Source organism: Convolutriloba macropyga, chromosome 2 (assembly GCF_964194025.1).
Source record: "Convolutriloba macropyga chromosome 2, txConMacr16.3, whole genome shotgun sequence".
Lineage (NCBI taxonomy): Eukaryota > Metazoa > Xenacoelomorpha > Acoela > Convolutidae > Convolutriloba > Convolutriloba macropyga.
Genome location: NC_134469.1, coordinates 17,315,668 through 17,335,465, shown reverse-complemented (window position 1 = coordinate 17,335,465; position 19,798 = coordinate 17,315,668). Strand labels below are relative to the sequence as shown.

The 19,798-nt window shown below is 35.3% G+C and overlaps 1 protein-coding gene across 1 annotated transcript in view; it reads right to left on the bottom strand.

Moving 5' to 3' along the window:
- Positions 1-18,870, bottom strand: part of LOC142335161 (uncharacterized) — an 85,776-nt gene extending 66,906 nt beyond the window's left edge. Inside the window, exons 1-4 of the mRNA XM_075383527.1 lie at positions 18,673-18,870; positions 10,761-10,844; positions 10,293-10,447; positions 799-953 (exon numbers count right to left, since the gene is read on the bottom strand). Of these exons, the coding sequence (XP_075239642.1) occupies positions 799-953; positions 10,293-10,447; positions 10,761-10,844; positions 18,673-18,870 (592 nt within the window). The remainder of the gene's footprint in view (positions 1-798; positions 954-10,292; positions 10,448-10,760; positions 10,845-18,672) is intronic.
- Between the last annotated feature and the right edge of the window lie 928 nt (positions 18,871-19,798).

The following is a 19,798-nucleotide window of genomic DNA, read 5'->3' as shown; positions in this document are numbered from 1 at the left end:
TTCTCACTCGAGAGCGGTTAAACATCCCATGTACAAGGAAAACTGAAAAAAATTATAAAAATTCAAAAAAAACGTCTAAAATGTGCTGTCAGAACGCATGAAAGCAGAAAAAAATACCAATCCTAAATGAAACATACAAACGAATCGACTAAAAAACTAATCTAGTAAAATAGGAAAAGTAAATGCTTTTTTACACTGTGAAGGTACACAAATGGAAAACATTCTTTCAAGCAATCGAAACAAGGAATAAAAAGTTAGGGAGGTCATAATAGGATCACAAATATCTCTAACTTTGGAAAAACAGGAAAAAAATAGGATTTAAGATTTGGCGAAAAATTGAAACAATTTTCTCAAGTTTCCTGTCAAATTTATTAGAACAAACTGCTTTGCACAGAAGAAACTTATTTGATTTGTAATTGAAAACGCCTAGAAGAATAATCTTTAAGCTTTAATGAATACAATAAAACATTGCAGAGGGAAAATTATCTCTAAAATAGTCTATAAATGCGCAAAATATTTTTTAAAAACTGCAAATTAGCATCACACTCTTCAATTAACAAAACGCTGCAAAAAACTATCAAAACAGCCCGAATATCAATACTTTAGGCTAAGTTACTCTATTAGCCCAAAAAAAGATAGAATATGCTTTAATTGCTTTTAGGACAAAACCTAGACGATATAGAATGTTAGTCTAACACGCTTGACTGTGAACTAATAAGTTTGGCTATTCCATCGTCGTCATTTCTTGTGGCAATTAACTGCCGAGGTACAATATTTTTCACCGTAATGTAATCTAACTCATGTCTTCTTTGTCGATATCAACATCCTCGTCATCTTTGACAGACTCCTCCTCCTCTTCCTCCTCCTCGGAGATAGCAGTGCTGGGGGTAGTGGCACTATCTCCATCATCTAATGACGCGTCTATCGCAACCTCACCTCTCTGCCGCTCTTCCCTGTAATCAGTTGGAATCAAGGAACATCGTCGAAAGCTGGTCACTTTAAAACATAGCCGGCAGATTGCCGGAAAATAGCCGCGATAGACGCTTGGGGCCTTCCATGAATTGAAACAACTAAAGAGATTACATAGACAGATCGACCACCAGTCTTTTAATAGACCACTAGACTTTTTGGGTTAGCTTTGGACTGTCATTTTTATGAGACACATAAGCTCTATAAGGAGAAAACCCTAACTGGGCTTTTCAAAATTAAGATCTTTTCCGTTTGTGCCCGCTCAGCTTAGTGGGCGCATATTATTTGCACCCCTCAGATGCACGTGCAATATTTTTTGCATAATGACTTACTATGTAATGGCACGTGCTCTGTAACTGGGGGCGCATAATGTACTGAGGGGCACAAACGGAGAAGATCCCAAAATTAATATTCGAAATCGAAAACTCAAGACTCTAATAATCAAGAATTAGGGCATATATTTTTGGCACTACTTAGATGCACACTATTGACCTTTAACAAGTAAATGTTCATAAAGTTTAAAGTTCCGTAAGTCAGCTCAGAAGTAATTTTTTTGAGTGAGGTAAGTCATTGAAAAAGTCAATTCTAAAAAGTCAGGGTAAGACGAAACAAAAATCTGTTAGACGAAGTAAAAAAAAACATAGCAGGACAAGTCCTGACGTACAATTCAAAGAATTTTCATTGACTAAACAAACAACTAGGCCTGGAACGGACTATGAGTAAACTGGGAAAACCATTTCTAAAAAAAAACAGATAAAAAAATTTTAAAAAAAAAACAAATTCGATGTCAAAATGCCGCATGTGAACAAAAAAAACACTAGCGAGAAAAGGAAGTTCGGTTCAAGCAAAAAACTAGGCTTAGAGTGAACTATCAATGGATACGGAAAATGCTTTAGAAAAAAAATCCGATCCCAAAAAATCGATAAAAACAGTAAAAATCAGAGGAAAATTGCCGCATGTGAACAAAAACCACTAGCCAGAAAGCGAATTTTGGTTCAAACTCCGTTTTTTCACTCTACTTTAAATTTAGAGCGAAAAAATCTCACGCCACTCACTTTCTCGCTCCACTTCCTGCTTCGACGTGACCAAAATCACTACTCCAATTTGACTTCAAAAATCATCGAAATATGCGAACAGATCTTTAAAAAAGACAGCGCCCCAATACAATTCAAATTTTTTGAATTATAAAAAATTTAGGAGCGCTATAATAGCCCTCTGAAATTGAGGACGCGGCTGTTAAACATAAGTGAATTATATCGAACGAATTGCTCTCGAACGACTGATTGACACTCGGTTCTATAAGTGTTTGCTTCCACGGTAAAAGCGGCACATTGGGTTAGCAAAAAGTTTTCAAATGACGTTATGGACTTATTTTAACTATTTTATTTTATCTATTCATTTTAAATTTTAACTTTTTGGAAAAGACTTTTGCTCGAACCATGAAGAGACCTTTCTCGAAAAAACCATAACAATGAAAATACTCAGCTTGACCTTAATTGCCTCTGAAAAAATAACACTCAACCCATGAAAAGAATTTGGCTTTACTCATGAGAAGAATTAGCCTTCACTTTAACTGGGGTCCACAATGATGCAACTTTATTCAATATTTACCCCTGGAATTGTTAGGTTATTTCATAAATTCCAGATCTTGACTAGGATACGAATTGGGATTAGAGAAAATGTTCAAATTCAGGTTCAAAAATATCAGAAGTGAAGTAAATTTATACTACAAAACTGAAAATCACTGACAGAGCCAACAAAGAGGTTTCGAAAAACCCGGTGTTAAAATCTTTATCAAGACCCGAAGATACTTCGGAGAAAATTCTATTATATTAGCTTCTATTAAAATTAAACACTGGAGAAAAATAATTCACAGAAAAGTAGACACTTTGGCCCTGGAGCCTCAACAACTAAATAACAATATTCTTTGATGAGCCACAAAATCTTGCATAAATGAAACATAACCGACTAGGGGGAGCTCTAATCAATTGCAGCCTGCTTCAGTGGGGGGATGGAGGGGAGCCTAAATGGCACTAAGAAGTTCAATAGTGGGCTTCAAATAACCACATTAGAGGTTAACATATACCACTATTAAGATTAAAATTTAAAAATGACCCCAGTTTCGGCGCACTTTTTATTTGACTTTTAGTATTAAATTGCCGCCAATTGAGTTCAGCTGCTTGAAATTGTGCTTGAGAGAGAATTTTAGATCCCGCGAAACGCAAAAAATCAAGGTCGTAAAAGTCACTCGAAAAGTCAAAATTGTCGAGAAAAAATTTTGCATAAAAAAGACACACACTCTTACAATAATTGCTATGGACTTCGTTCAAGAGCAATTAAAAGCTACAGTTTAAAAGTGAAAAGCAAAAACTTTCAATATTGAAACACAGTTCAGAGGAACACTTAGCTGACACAGATGCAAAGAAAAACTCTCCGAACCTTGACAACTTAGTGTTTGTTCACGCAAGAAGGTAAGAACAGTCAGCCAAGAAAAGATGGGAATCGAGCAAAATCATATTCTGAAGATAAAATTTAAAAAAGAAAAAAAATATATTTAAAAATTTGGAAATAACGAAATTAGGAATCAAAACTAAAATTGAAAAACATTTGCGGTTTCAGCTACGTTGGATTAACAAAATGATAGATTTTTAAAAAAAACACTTTAGACATTACTTAAAACAATCATAATATTAGAAAGTGATGCCCAAAAAGTCAAAGTTTTAACAAAAAACAAAAGAGAGCCAAATTTTGTCATACAAATCACGAAATGAAAATGAAAAAAATAAATCAAAGAGCTGATGTAATTTTATCAAATTGAGGCCAACATTTTTGGAAGATTTTGTTTTAAAAAAATGAAAAACAGTTTCCCATTGAAATAAGTACAAAAACATGTCTGGAAGATTGCCAGAAAATAGCCGCAATAGCTTCGTAGATCTGGAGTCTCAAATAAGTAAAAAAAAAAAAACGACCAAAATTGAAATTTATTAATTGCACTAAGGGCTGAGATGTTAAATTTTGATTTAGAATCTGTATAACTTATTGCTGTTTCTATTAGAGCTCTTAAATAATCTTCAATTAGAGTGATATACACTCACCTGACCTTATCTTTTTGAATCAAATTATAGAAAAAGTGAATTTCAGAATAAGAAAGTCATTTTTGAGAGTGAGGTAAGTCACGTGCGACCAAAAACTTAATCACGCGAATGAGCAAAAAACTCGCTCCACTAAGAGTGAAAAATGACGTCACACACGCAATTCAGTTGAAATTGCATGAACGAATGAACAAAAAGCAGATTTGAAGTGTGACGTCATATGGTCGTAACAAAAATCTTGACGATGAAATAAAAAACCAAGAGAAGGCCAATAATAGCCTCAGCTATCGCTTTGCTGCTTTTAAAAAAGAAATATTAACGAAACGGTTTTCACATAGAATACGATTCCAGAGCATAAATACACAAACTAAGAAAAAAAATGTTGCAAAAGTTTTGAGTCAAAGTGTAGAATTTTGTATTTTGTCGTTAGAAGGCTTCTAGCTGAGGACTGGCTAGCGCCCAAAACTCTATCGATTTCAAAAGATTTATTCGGTGGGTCGTCTATTTGCTGAAACTGATGTCTTTTGTCCTCAGTTGCTCTCGGCCGCCGTTCAAAAGTTCCGTTGATTAAATAAATTAACTGTCGAAAATAAGTAATCAAGCCAAAGTAACAATAACCGGCAAGAAATGTTCTCAACTGCAATTAATTAATCAATCGAAAATGTAGATACATAAACTCAAAAAATATTTACACAAAATAATGGGTGCACACTTCTAAAATGAACTTTCATCAAATCAATTCTTAGCTTCTGAAAAGTATTTTCCGTTTCTGAAAAGTGTTCCTAACTATTTCAGTCCTATTTTTAAAGTTATCTCAAAATCTGCGTTTCCGTCTTAATAAAATCTAAAAGTCAAATTTTTTGACTGCAAATTGTCTCACAGTCCAACTGGTCTTGACAAAAATTAATCAAGCTCAAACTTACTTTTAATATTTTCTTCTCTATCTAGAACAAACTGTTCTGTATCCTCTCTCTTCGTTCTCTCTAGAACCAACTGTTCTGTATCCTCTCACTTCGTTTTTTTTACAACCAACTGTTCTGTATCCTCTCTCTTCGTTCTCTCTACAACCCTCGCGGTTTTCGCTTTCTACCCTCAATAACTTAGATGCAACGCCTTCTGCCACGTGGCATTAGAAATCGTTACCTGTGTGAACTACTATCACTACACCTCTTTGTTCTACTACTCGCTCTCTTTGGGGGATGGTTGATTGCTAGCTGCATTGATTTCTTTACTTTCGCTCTTTTGGAACGCTCTTCCGAATATGAACTCAACTCTCATTGGTCAACGAAACAAGTCACGCTGCACTACCCCTACCTATATCACGAGTTATGCAAATTCGTTCACGCAAATACTAATCCGCCTACTAAATACCAAACGTCAAATGCTTTGCATAATACTAGCTCCTCCCTATTGTACTGAAGAAACGAATCACTTGACTTTTGAACCAATTAAAAACCAATGTTCGAATAAACTCCCCTACCATATCCTAAATTCATCAAAAATAATCTGATAGAGCGCACAAATAATCAAGGTCGTCATGCTACGATCACCATTTGCAAGATTAAATGATTTTTAGGCCAACGAAATATTTGCGCATGTCGCAAATTAACCCGTACGTTTCGGAAATTTCCCTAACGTCCCCTGAATGTTCCGAAGTATTCCGTTCCAATGTACCAACCATTCCGTTTCAAATATGATAATCATCTTTCTGCTAACAGAGATTTTCTAGTGGGGTTAAATGGCGACACATTTCTCATTGGACCAAACGTCAATTATATACTTTTATCAAAACAAAAACATCTCTAGTTTCCCTTTGTCTATCTTTAAAACTGCTTAAAATGTCAACCCGTAAAATGTTTTTAACTGTAGTCTCAATTTCCGCCGGCACCCTAATTTCGACATGAATGCCCTCCTGAAATCTCGCCTGTCCATTTCAGAATGGGATGGGTAATTTAGAGTCTTTTTTTCATTGTTCGTTATCTTCTGGATGCTTGAAAATACCCATGGAAGAGTTCATTTGTGAAATCTGAGTAATCCGAAATTTATGTCGACATAGAGAGTGGGGGTTGACTTAGGCTATAAATTCCGTCTTTTAGTCCATAATATTCTAAATTCGTTCGTTCATACAATATTGGACATTTTTTCGTTTTTTCAGGGGCCATAGTGTTTCCTCATATTGTTTCCCAAATTTCGCTATAGCGCAATACATGGTGTAGAAAGAGTCTGCAAACTATCCTCATTTAACTTTGCTATCCAATATAAACTGTATGTGCTATTTAGAAAGTACAATTTGCCGACATAACTATTAAAACTTATTAACTTCCGTGTTCTCGGGTTTTCCATGGAAAAAACGTTTACTAACACCATTCTGGGATTTAAAATCTACTCCAATCAGAAGGACATACTGCCTCGGGCTCTCATCCCGATTTTGGTTAATTTTCAATGAAAAGTTTAGAAGTTTCATGAGTTAAGCGTTTTCCCAGTTTTCCTGGGATAGTGACCCGGGAAAGACGATTTAAGCCTGTTTTATGTTTCATTTGTAATTAGGGTACTTAGGGTTGCAAGTCCTGTGATTTCTAAGAGATAACAGTGACGCTAAGTATGACTTCCTCCTACTTCGACCTTTGGGCGCTAATAGCTCGGGTTCGAACTCTCATATCGAAAAATACCCCCTGATAAGGTCCTATTGAAATCATCGTTTCTATCCGCTCCCAGATTTTCATGTCGATAGGATTTTCTCCTCGGAAACCGGGGGTGCTGAGCGAATTCGGTTAATTCTGCATTTTGTGAAAAATGTTCTAAGTTCTCAGTCAAATTTAACAAACTCGGTACTAGCTCTCATTCATTCTTCTTTGCTACCATTCTTTATACCACACTTTTAAAGCAGCTCGTTTTCGATTCACTTTTTGTATACCAAACTTTATTCTTTTCTTTTTATCTGAACATTGTTTTCTTTTCATTATTCATTTGGTTCCTTTTCTTTTATCCATGGACCCAAAACGAATATAATCAAATTTTTGAATACCATCTTAATAAGACCATTCCTAATACGTGTGTCGACAATTTATCACGGAAAGCTTTCGTTCGTAAGTCGAAACGCTATAATTTTTCTGATGGCGTTCTTCGAAAGAACGGAAGAACTGTTGTTTCTGCCTCAGCGGCATGGGAAACTATAAAACATATTCACGATGTAATTCTCGACCATAAAAGTGCGGGAAAAGCATTGGAAAGTTTTGCCGCTGAACGTTACGACATTTACAAGTTGCTGGATATATGCCGCTCTCTTACTTCGTTTTGTACTGTATGCGCCTATCGACGTCTTGTTACTATCGAGGGTAAGCGAATGGGGCAAATAAGTGAGAAGAAGCGGATAACAGTTTGTGGGGCATTAGGTTTAGGGCCTTAGGAGAAGCTTCCTTTTAATGTCAGAGATGCTCCTTCAATAGATCTGCCGAAAGAACTGATCGACGTGAAAGATTGCGCGACTAACCGTTATAATTGTTTCCTTGCCTGCATTAGTACACGACTTACAGGGTCAATCAATAATTCTGAAGCACTCGTTGTCGCGTTGGAGGTAGCTCGAGAGAGTTGCCTTAAGAAGTGGTACGACAGTTACTACTTTCCGCGTATAGATCTTAATCACAGACTGAAAGAACGCGGTATCCACACTATCGACTTGTTTGCTCTGGCTAAGATCATGGGAGTGCATAATATTTGAGTACGATGCAGACAATGGGATTTGGGGTTATTATGCGGGCAATAGCCGGGGGAGCGAATATGGCGCTATTTATGCTTGGTTTGAAACGCGCAAGAATAACGAGGCTCACTCTATGCTTGTCGTGGGTGCCTTGAATAAACACAAGGAACCAAAACCGAAGAGTCGTCGCTATTGAGGCTACCTGGATTTCGTGACCGTAAGTGTAATTAGCCCTACTTAGACTTTTTGCCGTTTCTTAACAAAGGGGTCGTCTTTTTGTCTATTAGCTTTGAATAGATCTTGTTGATTAGTCGAAGTTTCTTTTGTTCACTGTTAATTAGCGTTTGATTAGTTGCATTGATAAAGTTTAATTACTTCTAGCTTGTGCTGCTTTAAAACGCAATTTAATTAACAAAAATGTTGTTCATATCAAGTACGTTTATGTCTTTATAAGGATCTTTGATTTTACTTGGTCATTTGATTGATTTGCAAAATTATATATTCTACACCCCCCCCTTTCTATCATCGTTTTTCTCCCGAAAAACTGTCTTTCGAATAAGTAAAAATTGCAGTGTCTCAATACTTATAGTCTGATAAAAGAAGTACAGTTCCCTTTTTGTAATTATTAGCGGCTTCTGAACAACCCTCTATTATTATTATTATTATTATTATTATTATTATTATTATTATTATTATTATTATTATTATTATTATTACTATTATTACTATTATTATTATTATTATTAAAAGTTCTAAGTAAATAAGGGGAAATGAAGAAAAAAATAGATTTTAAATGTAATGGCCACAATTGCAAAACATGGTGAAGTTTGTCACAAAAAGCAGAAAATAAAGTTTGTCGAAACAGAAAATAAAGAAAATTTTGTAAAAACCAAAACATAGCCCCCACATATTTTCAGAAAAAAAATTTCTGAATGAAATAATAGTTTCAGCAGAATCTCAAAATTTCATTATTTTAATTGAAATCAATACTAAACAAAAAATGGAAGACAAATCAAAGAGATAAAGGCTGCAATATTAAAAGATAAAAATTCATAAAAGCGTAAAAAGCAAAAAAAATCAAAAGTTTGGCCACAAATACTCTCGAAATTAAATGAAAAACACAATAAAAAGGCAGATATGGGTAGGTCAGTGACATACTATAAGAAAAAATACAAAAAGCATCTTTAATATTTTTGGAAAAAGAAAAAATGTTAAAAATCGAGTAGAAAACCACTAAGTCAATCCTGACTATTGGCAGTTCACCAAGATCATTGAACCTTTTTTGTCTTGATATAAATCGCAGTGATACAATGATAATATAAGATTCAAGTTTTAAAAATCATTTCACATGAAGGCCAATATTTTTTGATAACATAATTCTGACACAATTTTTCTTTCATTCTCAAACATTGAAATTCAACAAGTAAATTAGTTTTCAGTGAAAAATAACATAAACCTCTCAATACGCAAAAACAGCTGATTTTAATAAAATCAAATAAAAATTTTTAAAAATTAGCAAAAAATTGCACAAAATTAGAATGTTCGAAAGTTTACTTAAGAAAATTAAAGCTTCATCACGTTAAAAACTCAGGATTACAATTGCTGCTTGAAAAGACAATTATTATTTACACTGATTTTAAGAAAAGTTTTTCCATAGATCCGAAATGACAGAACTTATTGAAAAATTTTAAAAACTAAAGGAAAAATATATGACTTGGCTCTTAAAAACCGCTTGGAATTGTCAACCAAAACTGTCTAAAAAACTATTGAAAGAGGCGCTCAGTTGAGCAAAAAAAGTTTTTACCTCAGCAAAAAATAGCACATGACAATTATATCCAAATATGCTTTCAAGTCAAAACGACGCCTGAACTTAATACTTTTGATTTTAAAAGAACTCTTAAAAACCAACAATCCTCTTCAATTCGTAAAATGTGCGACTACCGCAATGCTTCAAACTTTCTTCAAGAGCAATCAATTACAGATTTCAGAGAATTAAAAAACAAAAGCTGAATGTTTGCTAACGTCGACCATCCACAAATATTGCTGTCATATTGCTCCAAAACGGTAACGTTAACTATCAAGGTTCTATCAATGTCTTTGTCAAAGCGTCAATAAAACAAATTGTATCGAAATGTGTTGATGTGAGTTAAATCTAATCAAGTTCCTAGGAAGCTCAGCAAGGTCGTATTGAGATTTGGCCTGAAAACTGGGCTGGAAAAACTGGTTTCAAATTCTCGGCATGCGATCAAGATCTTAGTTTCCCCAGGAACTAGGTGTGAACGCTAAAAATCGCTAAGAAATGTAAAATTTGCCGCGAATAGAAATTCGCTGTGAAAAGCGACGAATGCGGTGAAAAAAATCATTAATGTGATAAAAATTGCAATTCTTACAGCAAAGTCGTTTGGTGAAAAAATATGGTTTTCATTGCAATTCTAGTTTATTTTTCCGGCAAAACCTCGAACAGGAAGTGTCAAGTTTCGTGAGTGAAATCGAGACTAATTTTTTCAACAGGCAAGGACGCTGTCCAAGAGTACCTTCTCTGACGTCTGAGCCTTCGTCTCTCCTCCTTCTCCCTCTGCTTCTGTTCCTCTCTCTCCAGCAACTCAATCAGCCCCACACTCTCTGCGTCTTCGTCCTTTTCTTCCTCCACTCCTCCTTGGTCTCCCCCTCCACCAACAGATGCATTGCCCTTAAGAACATATAAAACAGATTTCAACAATTTAATTGTCGATGTTTTTGCTGAATTTTAACTCTTGAGGCTTTCGCAGCTTTAAGTTGTGAAACAGATATCTAAATCTGAACTCTCTTTACTTCAATTTCTTCGCGACCTTTGAGCACCTTGAGTTTTAACTTCTCCATTCCAAACTTAAACGGCTATTATGTCTATCAATTAGAAATTTGAGCGAAAAGACATCATTTTAAAATCACTGAAAGGGAACTAAAGCAAAAAATGAGATGATAAGATAGATTTGGCCCAAATAAAGTCAGAATATTCCAGTCACCTGTTTGCTCATTTCCGAGTTGCGTCTGTTTTTATTGGCCTGAGGGTCGACATCTCCTTCAACTACGTTGTGAGTCACTGAGGGCTATAAAGGAACACACATCTGCTTCCTATTTCATTCAGTATAGTATGCAAAAATGCGGAATGGCGGTTTTAATTCACATGTTACAAACTGTGAAATAGTGTCATCAGCATCATGACTGGAAAGGAATCTCAAAAAAATAAGTGCTTATACAAATGTTTCAGATTGAGCAGAAATAATTTTTTCTTGCAACTGAATTTTGTTTCATATGCGTAGATGTGTGTATGCTTCAACTTTAGTTTGTAACTTATTCATCGTATCGTGCCGGGAATCCATGAAATATTTACATTTCCCGGAAAAATTAACGGCAAGCTTGGGAATGGTAAACTTGGTACTTTTGGGAAAAAATACCGGGGAAACACGAAAATGTTATCTTTGCTTCAGGGAATATTAGTGAGATAAGTCCAAGAACATTAAATTTTCCCGTTTTCGTTTAACGGAAGACGCGGCCCTAGTCTAGATTTCGCGGCCCTGTGAAAAGACAATGGTCAAATACAAAATGATATGTATAGAACCTGCTGGGCCCCACAAAGCTATGAAAAGAAATTTGCTACTTGATTGATCACTTCGATTTTTGTTGGACCCAAACTTTGTCACTCTGGACTATTGCTTGGCTCAAAAAGTTCAGCTAGAGTTTTGCTCACCCAGAATTGTGAGCCGGACTCTTCTTAGACCAAAATTATCGAGGAGTATTAATTGCGTCGAGAAGAAGTCAGGTCATAAGTCAAGAAAAAATCTTTCGAGGAGTCTTTTTTGACCAACCCAGAGGAAAAGATTTTTTTTCTCCGAGGAGAGATATTTTTATAATGACCTGATAATCTCAAATCATCTTCAAGAAAATGATACTTCGCCCCGTTTTCCCTCTTCAAATGGATTGGCTTTGTGTTCTCAGTCTTGATCTATTTTGGTTCTGTTACTACAGATGAACAAAGTTGGAAGACGGACATAAAAGATTGGCTAACCAAGGCAACCTAGATCAACAATACTTACGTCTGACTAGTGTCATTGTCCCTAGTCATTATTCAAAATCCTGTAAACCGAAAAACAATTTTTTATGGAAGTTAATTCCTTCAATTTACTTTGACATACCCACATTCTGCAACTCTAGTATCGGAGTCGTGCACAAAATATGATTAAGATTTAAAAACGCTGAAATTACCTAAAATAATAATATATCAACAAATGAAAAATAAACTTTTAATTTTTATTTGATTTATTTGTTGATATGCGAAAACGTTGAAAATAGATATCTTGTTACGAGAACTATGATAAATTTAATTTAGCTATTCACGAAAAGCACCCTCCGATGAGAGATAGAGAAAAAAATAAATGAACCTGATACTAACTGTGCCTTAAGCATATCTGCTATCGCATACCCAATGTACCGACATAAAGATTCAACTGGACATATGAGGAGACGATGTTAAACTCACAAGGTTCATGGGTTGAATTTGAAAAGAGCATGCTCGGCTGATAGTGACCATCAACAGAATTTAGCTGGATTTACGAAGACTTGACCAAGACCTACTTGTGAAAATACTTTCACTTGACATATGAAAAGACAAGACTCGACTGAAATTGGCTACGAAATGAGTTTTGCTCGACACATGAAAAGACACCGGAGATCCAAAAGTGCTCACCGAAAGCTTTTAACAGAGCCATGGAAAACAGCCAGAAGACTGCCGGAAAATAGCCGGAATAGACGCTTGTGGCCCTCCATGGAATTGAAACAACTAAGGAAATAAGATAGACAGATTGACTAACAGTCCTTTAATAGACCTTAAGACTTTTTGGGTTAGATTTGGACATTTTTATGAGACACACACGCTCTATAACGAAAAAGGCCTAAGAGAGTTTTTTTCAAAATTAATTTTTGAAATCAAAAATTCAAGACTCTAATACTCAAGAAATAGGGCATATATGTTTGACACTACTTAGATGCACATTATTGATCTTTAACTACCAAATTTTCAAAAAAAAACTAAAGTTCATTAAGTGATTTCAGACGTCATTTTTTTATTGAGGTAAGTCACGTACTTGACCTAAAAGCAAAACAAATGAAGTCACGCACACAAATTTTAACGGCAAAGAAGTAGAAATACTGAATTTGGCTTCTTGAGTGCACATAAATCTCGACAAAAGAAGATTTAAAATATTTCACGCCACAACAATACTTTTGTTTGAATTCTTTTTCTCCGTGTGATCAAAAATTATCAGTTTAATTGTCAAATTAATTCAGAATCACCAAAAGAATGTGTGCTCAGATCTCAAAATAGACAGCGCCCCATTAAAAATCCAATTCTTTGATCTGTGAAAAGTCAAGGGAAGGCCAATAATAGCTCCACTAAGCTGCAGCCGTGGAACAACTATTGCAGCTGTGGAGAAACTTAACAAGCAGATCGTCAAAAAATAGCCGCAGTTGATCCCAAAAACTTTTCCGAAAGAAAAGTTTTATTAAGTTTATTTAAAAAAACATGAAATTTGACTAAAAACGGTGAAATGGTATAAAACATGGTTAATAACAAAAACAATATACTCTAAGAAACTGTAGGATACTCTGAGGTAAGGCAACTATAGTTTAAACCATTAAGACCTAGTGCCCTTATTTAGTTATCACGTTGCTTTCATTATCGCTTTTGAAATTCAACATAGTTGAGTAAATGTGTTGAACAAAGCTTATGTTCAATTCAGTTGAAACCGTGAGTGAGGTAAGTCAAACGTAAAGTTGGTGAATTACGTCCAATGAAAAAAAAATACAACAAAACTGACTATCGATGGGCGAATTGCTCTCAAATGGCTGGCGAGCATTTGGTTTTGTTAGTGCCTAGCTGGGCTCAGCGACGCTGGCATCGGGTTGGGGATTGGGGGTGAGTGGAGTGGGGGGGAAGGGGCAGGGAGTCGAGCGAATGGGGGGTAAGCTTAGAAGAGCGGGAAGAGAGGGGACGAGGGGGATCTGAACCGCCAGGTGGAGGAAAGAGGACTGGGGTAAGTTGAAGTGAGAGTGCGGGATTTGATTGAGTGAGCGGAGGGCGTGACTAGGGGTCAAGTTTTCAAGATTAGGAACCGCGCTTTTTGTCAATAAAATTGTCTCCTCAAAACAGTTTTGCTGGTTAGGCGTAAGGTTCTTAGAGAATTTAATACCGTCAGAGAGTTACCTGTTCATCCCATTTTTGATTACAAAAAGTCAAATTGTGCAGACAAAAAATCGATCAAGCAGCAAATCGCTTAAGGAAAATCACATGAAACAAAATGATTGCTACAAATTTTGTTTGAGAACAGCTAAACGAGTCAAAAATCATGCATTCTTAAACAGCAGATAACTATTTAAACATAGCCGACTAACCGTCGGAAGAATTGCTCTCAAATAATTAGTGGGAGCTCTAATCAATTGCAGCCCGCTTCGATCGGACGGGGGGAGGGTGAGCCTAAATTGGACCAAGAACTTCAATAGTGGGCTTCAAACAACCACATTAGAGGTTAGTATATACCACTATTAAGATTTAAAGTGATAAATGGCACCAGTTTCGGTGCAATGTTCATTTAACTTTTAGTGTAAAATTGCCGCCAATTGAGTTCAGCTGCTTGAAGTTGTGAGTGAGACAAATTTTTAGCTCACGCAAAATGCAAAAAGTAAAGGGCGTCACTCCAAAGGTCAAAACAGTAAGGCAAAAGTTTGGCATAAAAAAGACACATACTTTTACAATAATTGCTTCTCTACGAGAGCAATTAAAAATTGGGGACGTGCGCTTGTGGGCGTAAAGGATGTATGCTTGGGGCAACACAGCATAGATCCCAACATTCTCCACAATCAAGATATTAAATTAAACAAGAGAAAGAAAAACAAAAGAAGTAATTATCTAATAAAACTGTAGAATGTGTTTTAGAAAAAGCAGGCACAATTTATAGTTTAAAGATGTGAATAGGGAGCGGGTGCTGGCAGAGGCTGGATTCCTGATAGGTAGGGGTTTGTAGGTGGCTGGGGGTTGGGGTAGGTGGCTGGGGTTGTTATGTTGCTTGTGGTTTTAGGTAGGGGCTCTAGTGATAGTTGTAAGGATTTAGATTGGTGGGTGTAGAAAGAGAGGAGTAGATGGTTGGACGGAGCCGGTAATTAGTTTCAGAAAAGAAAACTTCAGATGCAAAGCAAAGCGCACGCACAGAAAAAGAATTTGTCTAATACTCAACAACCTCATTTCAGTTTAAGGACTACAATTTTAGGACGAAATTCACTGTCAACCTTTTATCAAGCATGACCCCAAAATCAATACAATGCAGTGCAAAATCATATAAAACCATAAAAAGCTTCCATGGAAGCTAAAATTCGAAAAGACACTTTTAAGACCGAATTGTAACGGCGTACCCTTTCCTCACCTTAAAATATCAAAAACTATGAAAAAAAATTTAGCAAACAGCAAGAAAACTTTTCGATAAAAAAATTGAGATACATCTTTGGCAGCTGTAATAAAGTTCAACAGATCCAGCGAAGGCCTCCAATCTTTGCTTCATTTATCAGCAAACAGAAACCCTTGTGAAGAAGAGGTTAAGTAAATTACATGGTGACTCAGTTATCAAATCGACTGTCCTGTGTTCAGGAGAACATTGCAAATTGACGAAATATCAAAGCAGGGATGACTATAAAAAAATTAGATAGAGGGCATTGAAAACATTGGATTAAAAGGAGCGAATAGGAGCTCAGTAATTCTGAACGATAGAAAGTTTATCTTGACAGCCAAAAAAGTATTCCAGAAATCAAATGAGTTTAATAAAAAATTTAATATTCTGTTCAAAGTACCTGTTAATACTACTATACAATCTGTTAACATCTTATTCAATCAGTTGATAAATATCATCTGCTAAAGCAGATCAGCTCACAAAGAACTAGTAGAGTAGAGAAAGAGCAAAGAAGAACTAGAAGAATAAACGACAAAGTACTTTTTCAACGAGCTAAGCATCGCAGTTGCTACAGAAATACTAGTAGATATTAAGGAATGAACTTTTCTGCTTGAATTATAAATGTAAATTGAGTTATTGAGCTTCAAAAATCTTTTAGTGGCGTGATAGCCGAGAGGTAAGGTGTGTGGTTCACACGCCAATGATTGAGAGTTCAATCCTCTGCCTCCGTGAAGCTGTCTGTGTGAGGATGAGCTCTTACTTAACCATAGCTTCAGGTTGACCATAGCCTGACCAATGTTGGCTGCAATGATGGTACCACGTGAAAGTTTCAGACGCAAAAAAAGTGGCTATAGTCACCAAAAAAGAGCAACAAAAGATCAGTCTGAAATGTGGGGAATAATAAGAAAAAGGGCAGCTGAAAACAGGCTACAGTAGGCCTAATGCTGTTCCGCTGCGATTACGCAGAAACCACAATTATTATTATTATTTTAAGCAAACAAAAACAACCAAAATTAATTTAAATTTATTTTATAATTGTGGGGCTGTAATGTCAAAAACTCTTGAACCAAAAAGGCCAGCTAATCAAAGAATTTGGAAAACCACTACTCTTCTTCGAGTAGCAAAAATTAGAGCGCCTAAATAAAGATCATGATGGAACAAAAATGGTACATGCATATGAAATGAGCCATTGTTTCGGCCTAAAAAATAGAATATTTTATGTCAAATAAACGGTTTTACAACCTAAAAATGTGCGCCGAGAAATTCATTCTCAACATTGAAAATCAACATACATTTCTGTCAAAGGAAGTTGGCAAGGATTTTTGAAAAAAGAGTAGCACAGATCTAATTATAAAACTCATCTTTTGACCAATGAAACTGTTTTGCATCATGTTTGAAATCCAATGTAGTTTGTTGTAGCTGAGTTTTTTTTATAAGGGTTAAATACAGATAAAGATTGAACGTTGAAAAATTGCTGGAGAAAATCTCTGCGATTTCTTTTTTCCCATATAAAACTTTCTTTTTATCCTCTTCCCTGCTGAATTCGTTAATTTTAACATAGGACATTAACACAATGTCATATTTTGAGAGCAGATAGATAAACCAATAAGTTGCTGTGTATCATTAAAAATAAATTTTCTGTTGTGTTGAAAGCTCGACTGTGCAGATTTCTCCAGTTTTAATAAAAAAAATTTTGCAATCTCAGCTGAGAAAGAATTTGAGGTTGAACAATTTTGCAGCAATTTAATTCTAGAGAACAGACGGGAAACAACTAAAACACATTTTTTGGCGCCAGAAACAGCCCGTGAGAAGAACAAAAACTGTTATAACGTTGAATAACGACTGAAAATTGTTGAAGCGGAAGTTTTAAAACTTTACCCTAATAAACTTGCAATTTTTTCTATTATGAGGACTCCGTTCTTCCCTGATCTTTTTTTCGAAAATTGCTAATTTCATATAAAACTTACAGAGCCGTGAAATAATGTTGAAGCCAAACTTAAATGAAATGGAAATCAAATTTACATCGAAGAAAATAAATAAAGCCAAGAAATAATAACTCTATTTTACTCAAGGATGTTTCTAAGAATAGTACAAAAAAACTCTGGCCAAAATCCTCCATGACCTCAGAAAATTAACTTCGTCCTACAAGATCTTGCGTAATTAAAATAACTCAGGCTCTCAACCAACGTATATTTTTTCCAACTCTTCCTGAACCGTTTTACCCATACAAATTGTAAAATCAATTAAAACCGAAAAAGAAATTCCTAACTACTAGTAGTTCCAATGTCCTCACATGACTATAAACCAACACTTGTATGGATTTTTGCATCTCCTTTGTTAATGATTTATGTTTGTTCATAGAGTTGTCGAGACGTCAAACAAATTGTGCAAGTATAGTTAATTTATCATCATCGAGAGTTTGATTTGTAATTTGTCCGCATACATGCATAAGATATTGGTCATTGTTTTGGTCTAAAAATAGGATTTTTAATGTCAAATAAACGGTTTTACAACCTTAAAATGTTTGCTGAGAAATTCACTCTCAATATAGAAAATCAACATATATTTCTGTCAAAGGAAGCTGACAAGGATTTTTGAAAAATAGTAGCACAGATCTAATTCCAAAGCTCATCTTTTGACCGACGATAACATTTTCGAACATGTTTGAAATCCAATGTAGTTTGTTGTCCAATGTAGTTGCGTATTTTTCTTATAAAGGTTAAATGCAGATAAAGATAGAACGTTGAAAATTTGCTGGAGAAAATCTCTGCCGTTTCTTTTTTCCCATATAAAATTTTCTTTATAATCTTCTTCCCTGCTGAATTCGGTAATTTTAACATCAAAAGAGATTAACACAACGTAACTTTATTTACATGGTTATCTCATTCGACGAGTTGCAGATTTTTTCAAAAGTAAACCACTACCCTTCGAGAGTTCTAGACTCTATAAAAAGACTAAAATAGTAAAAGATGACGATATTGACCGAAGTCGAGCACATTACCTAAAGTGGATAGAAGTTTTTTTTTCCTGGTGTCCAGCCACGGTTTCATAGATGAATACGGGCAAGGTCAATCTCACAATTTTCATGGGTTGAGTTAATGTCTTATCAAAGTCTATAATAGTCGAAGTCAAACTACTTTTTCATGGGTCAATATAGCGAGCAAAATGCGTCAACAAGGGGGTCTTTTATGGGACAATTCCGGTCGAGGACGCTATTTTCATGAATAAGTCTGTCTAGATATCGACTAGAGCAAGACTCTTGTGAGAAACTTGTGTAATTCGCCTTCCTTACCTACCAAAAATTATTCAACATTAAATCGGAAGAACGTTAAATATATTATTTATGCTTGAGGGGAAATAATCTTATTTATTTGTCGTGAACTCAGATCAAGTAATAAAAAACTCAAACTAATGTGATATTTTAGGCAAAAAAGAAGGAAACAGTTGTGTGTTTTGGGTGGGCAGAAGAAGTCGGATTCTGTTGGTTTTGTTGATTGTTGTCATCTTCGGGTTGCTCATATTCAGCTGCTTCTTTTCGTCTCTTTTTATTCACAATTTGGTTCACGAAGTTCTTCTTCCTCGTCTGCAGTCTTTTCCTCTCCACTGATGAGAGTAATTCAAACTCACGCCTATATGACATATTTAGGGTATATGACATATTTAGGGTGTCAATTGAACAGTACAGGGATTTGTGTTCTTATTACAGGGAGGGAAGGGTATATGATTGAGTTATTTAACATACAATTTGAAGACCATCAGACGTAAACAAAAAGATGAAAACATAAACGTCGTTAAAACTGAAATAAAACACACGCATAGCATTTGTCACTCATTTGGGTGCAAAAAGTATAAATTGTAAAATTTTGGTCTATGAGAGCCGTGAAAATATCTAGTCACATATTTTTACTTCAATCAGTGTTGTTCAAGATGAAAAATTGATACGCTACCCGAGAGTGACATATAATGTATGGATTTCATCACTCGTAATCACGGATAACATAACGATAGTCGACGATTGTGAGCATTTAATCATTCATAAAACTCGTCAATTAACCTAAAACTTTATTACCCCATAATAATAACTTGAGAATCAATTCAGAGACTTAATTGTTATTTTTCCGCTGTGATAAGGGTAGTTGCAAAAATATTATTGTAGTCGTAGTCCGCAATTAGTAAATCGAGGGCTTTTGTGAAGTCAATCACCAATTGGGCTCTTTTCATGTTTGTCCATCTGTGCCCTTTTTATCTACTGTGGAGATTTAATATTGTAGCCACTGAGAGCATTGATATTGATAGCTTCGATAACAGAGACAAGATATTGTCATTGCTATCAGCGCCTACTTAGAAACAGACAATATTGACGGATTTCACAAAAATTAAAGCAAGTCTGAAGCAGTTTTTGCTGAAGGCTACTGTAACTCACACCTGCTTACAATAATTCTAACAACAAAACTTGCTCCATATTAACACTGACATTTTCCAGTGGATTTAGTCTATAGAATGTACTATTTTACTTTGTAGCAATAGAAAAACAGTTAGTAAGCCCTATGTTTTTTTCATCAAAAACG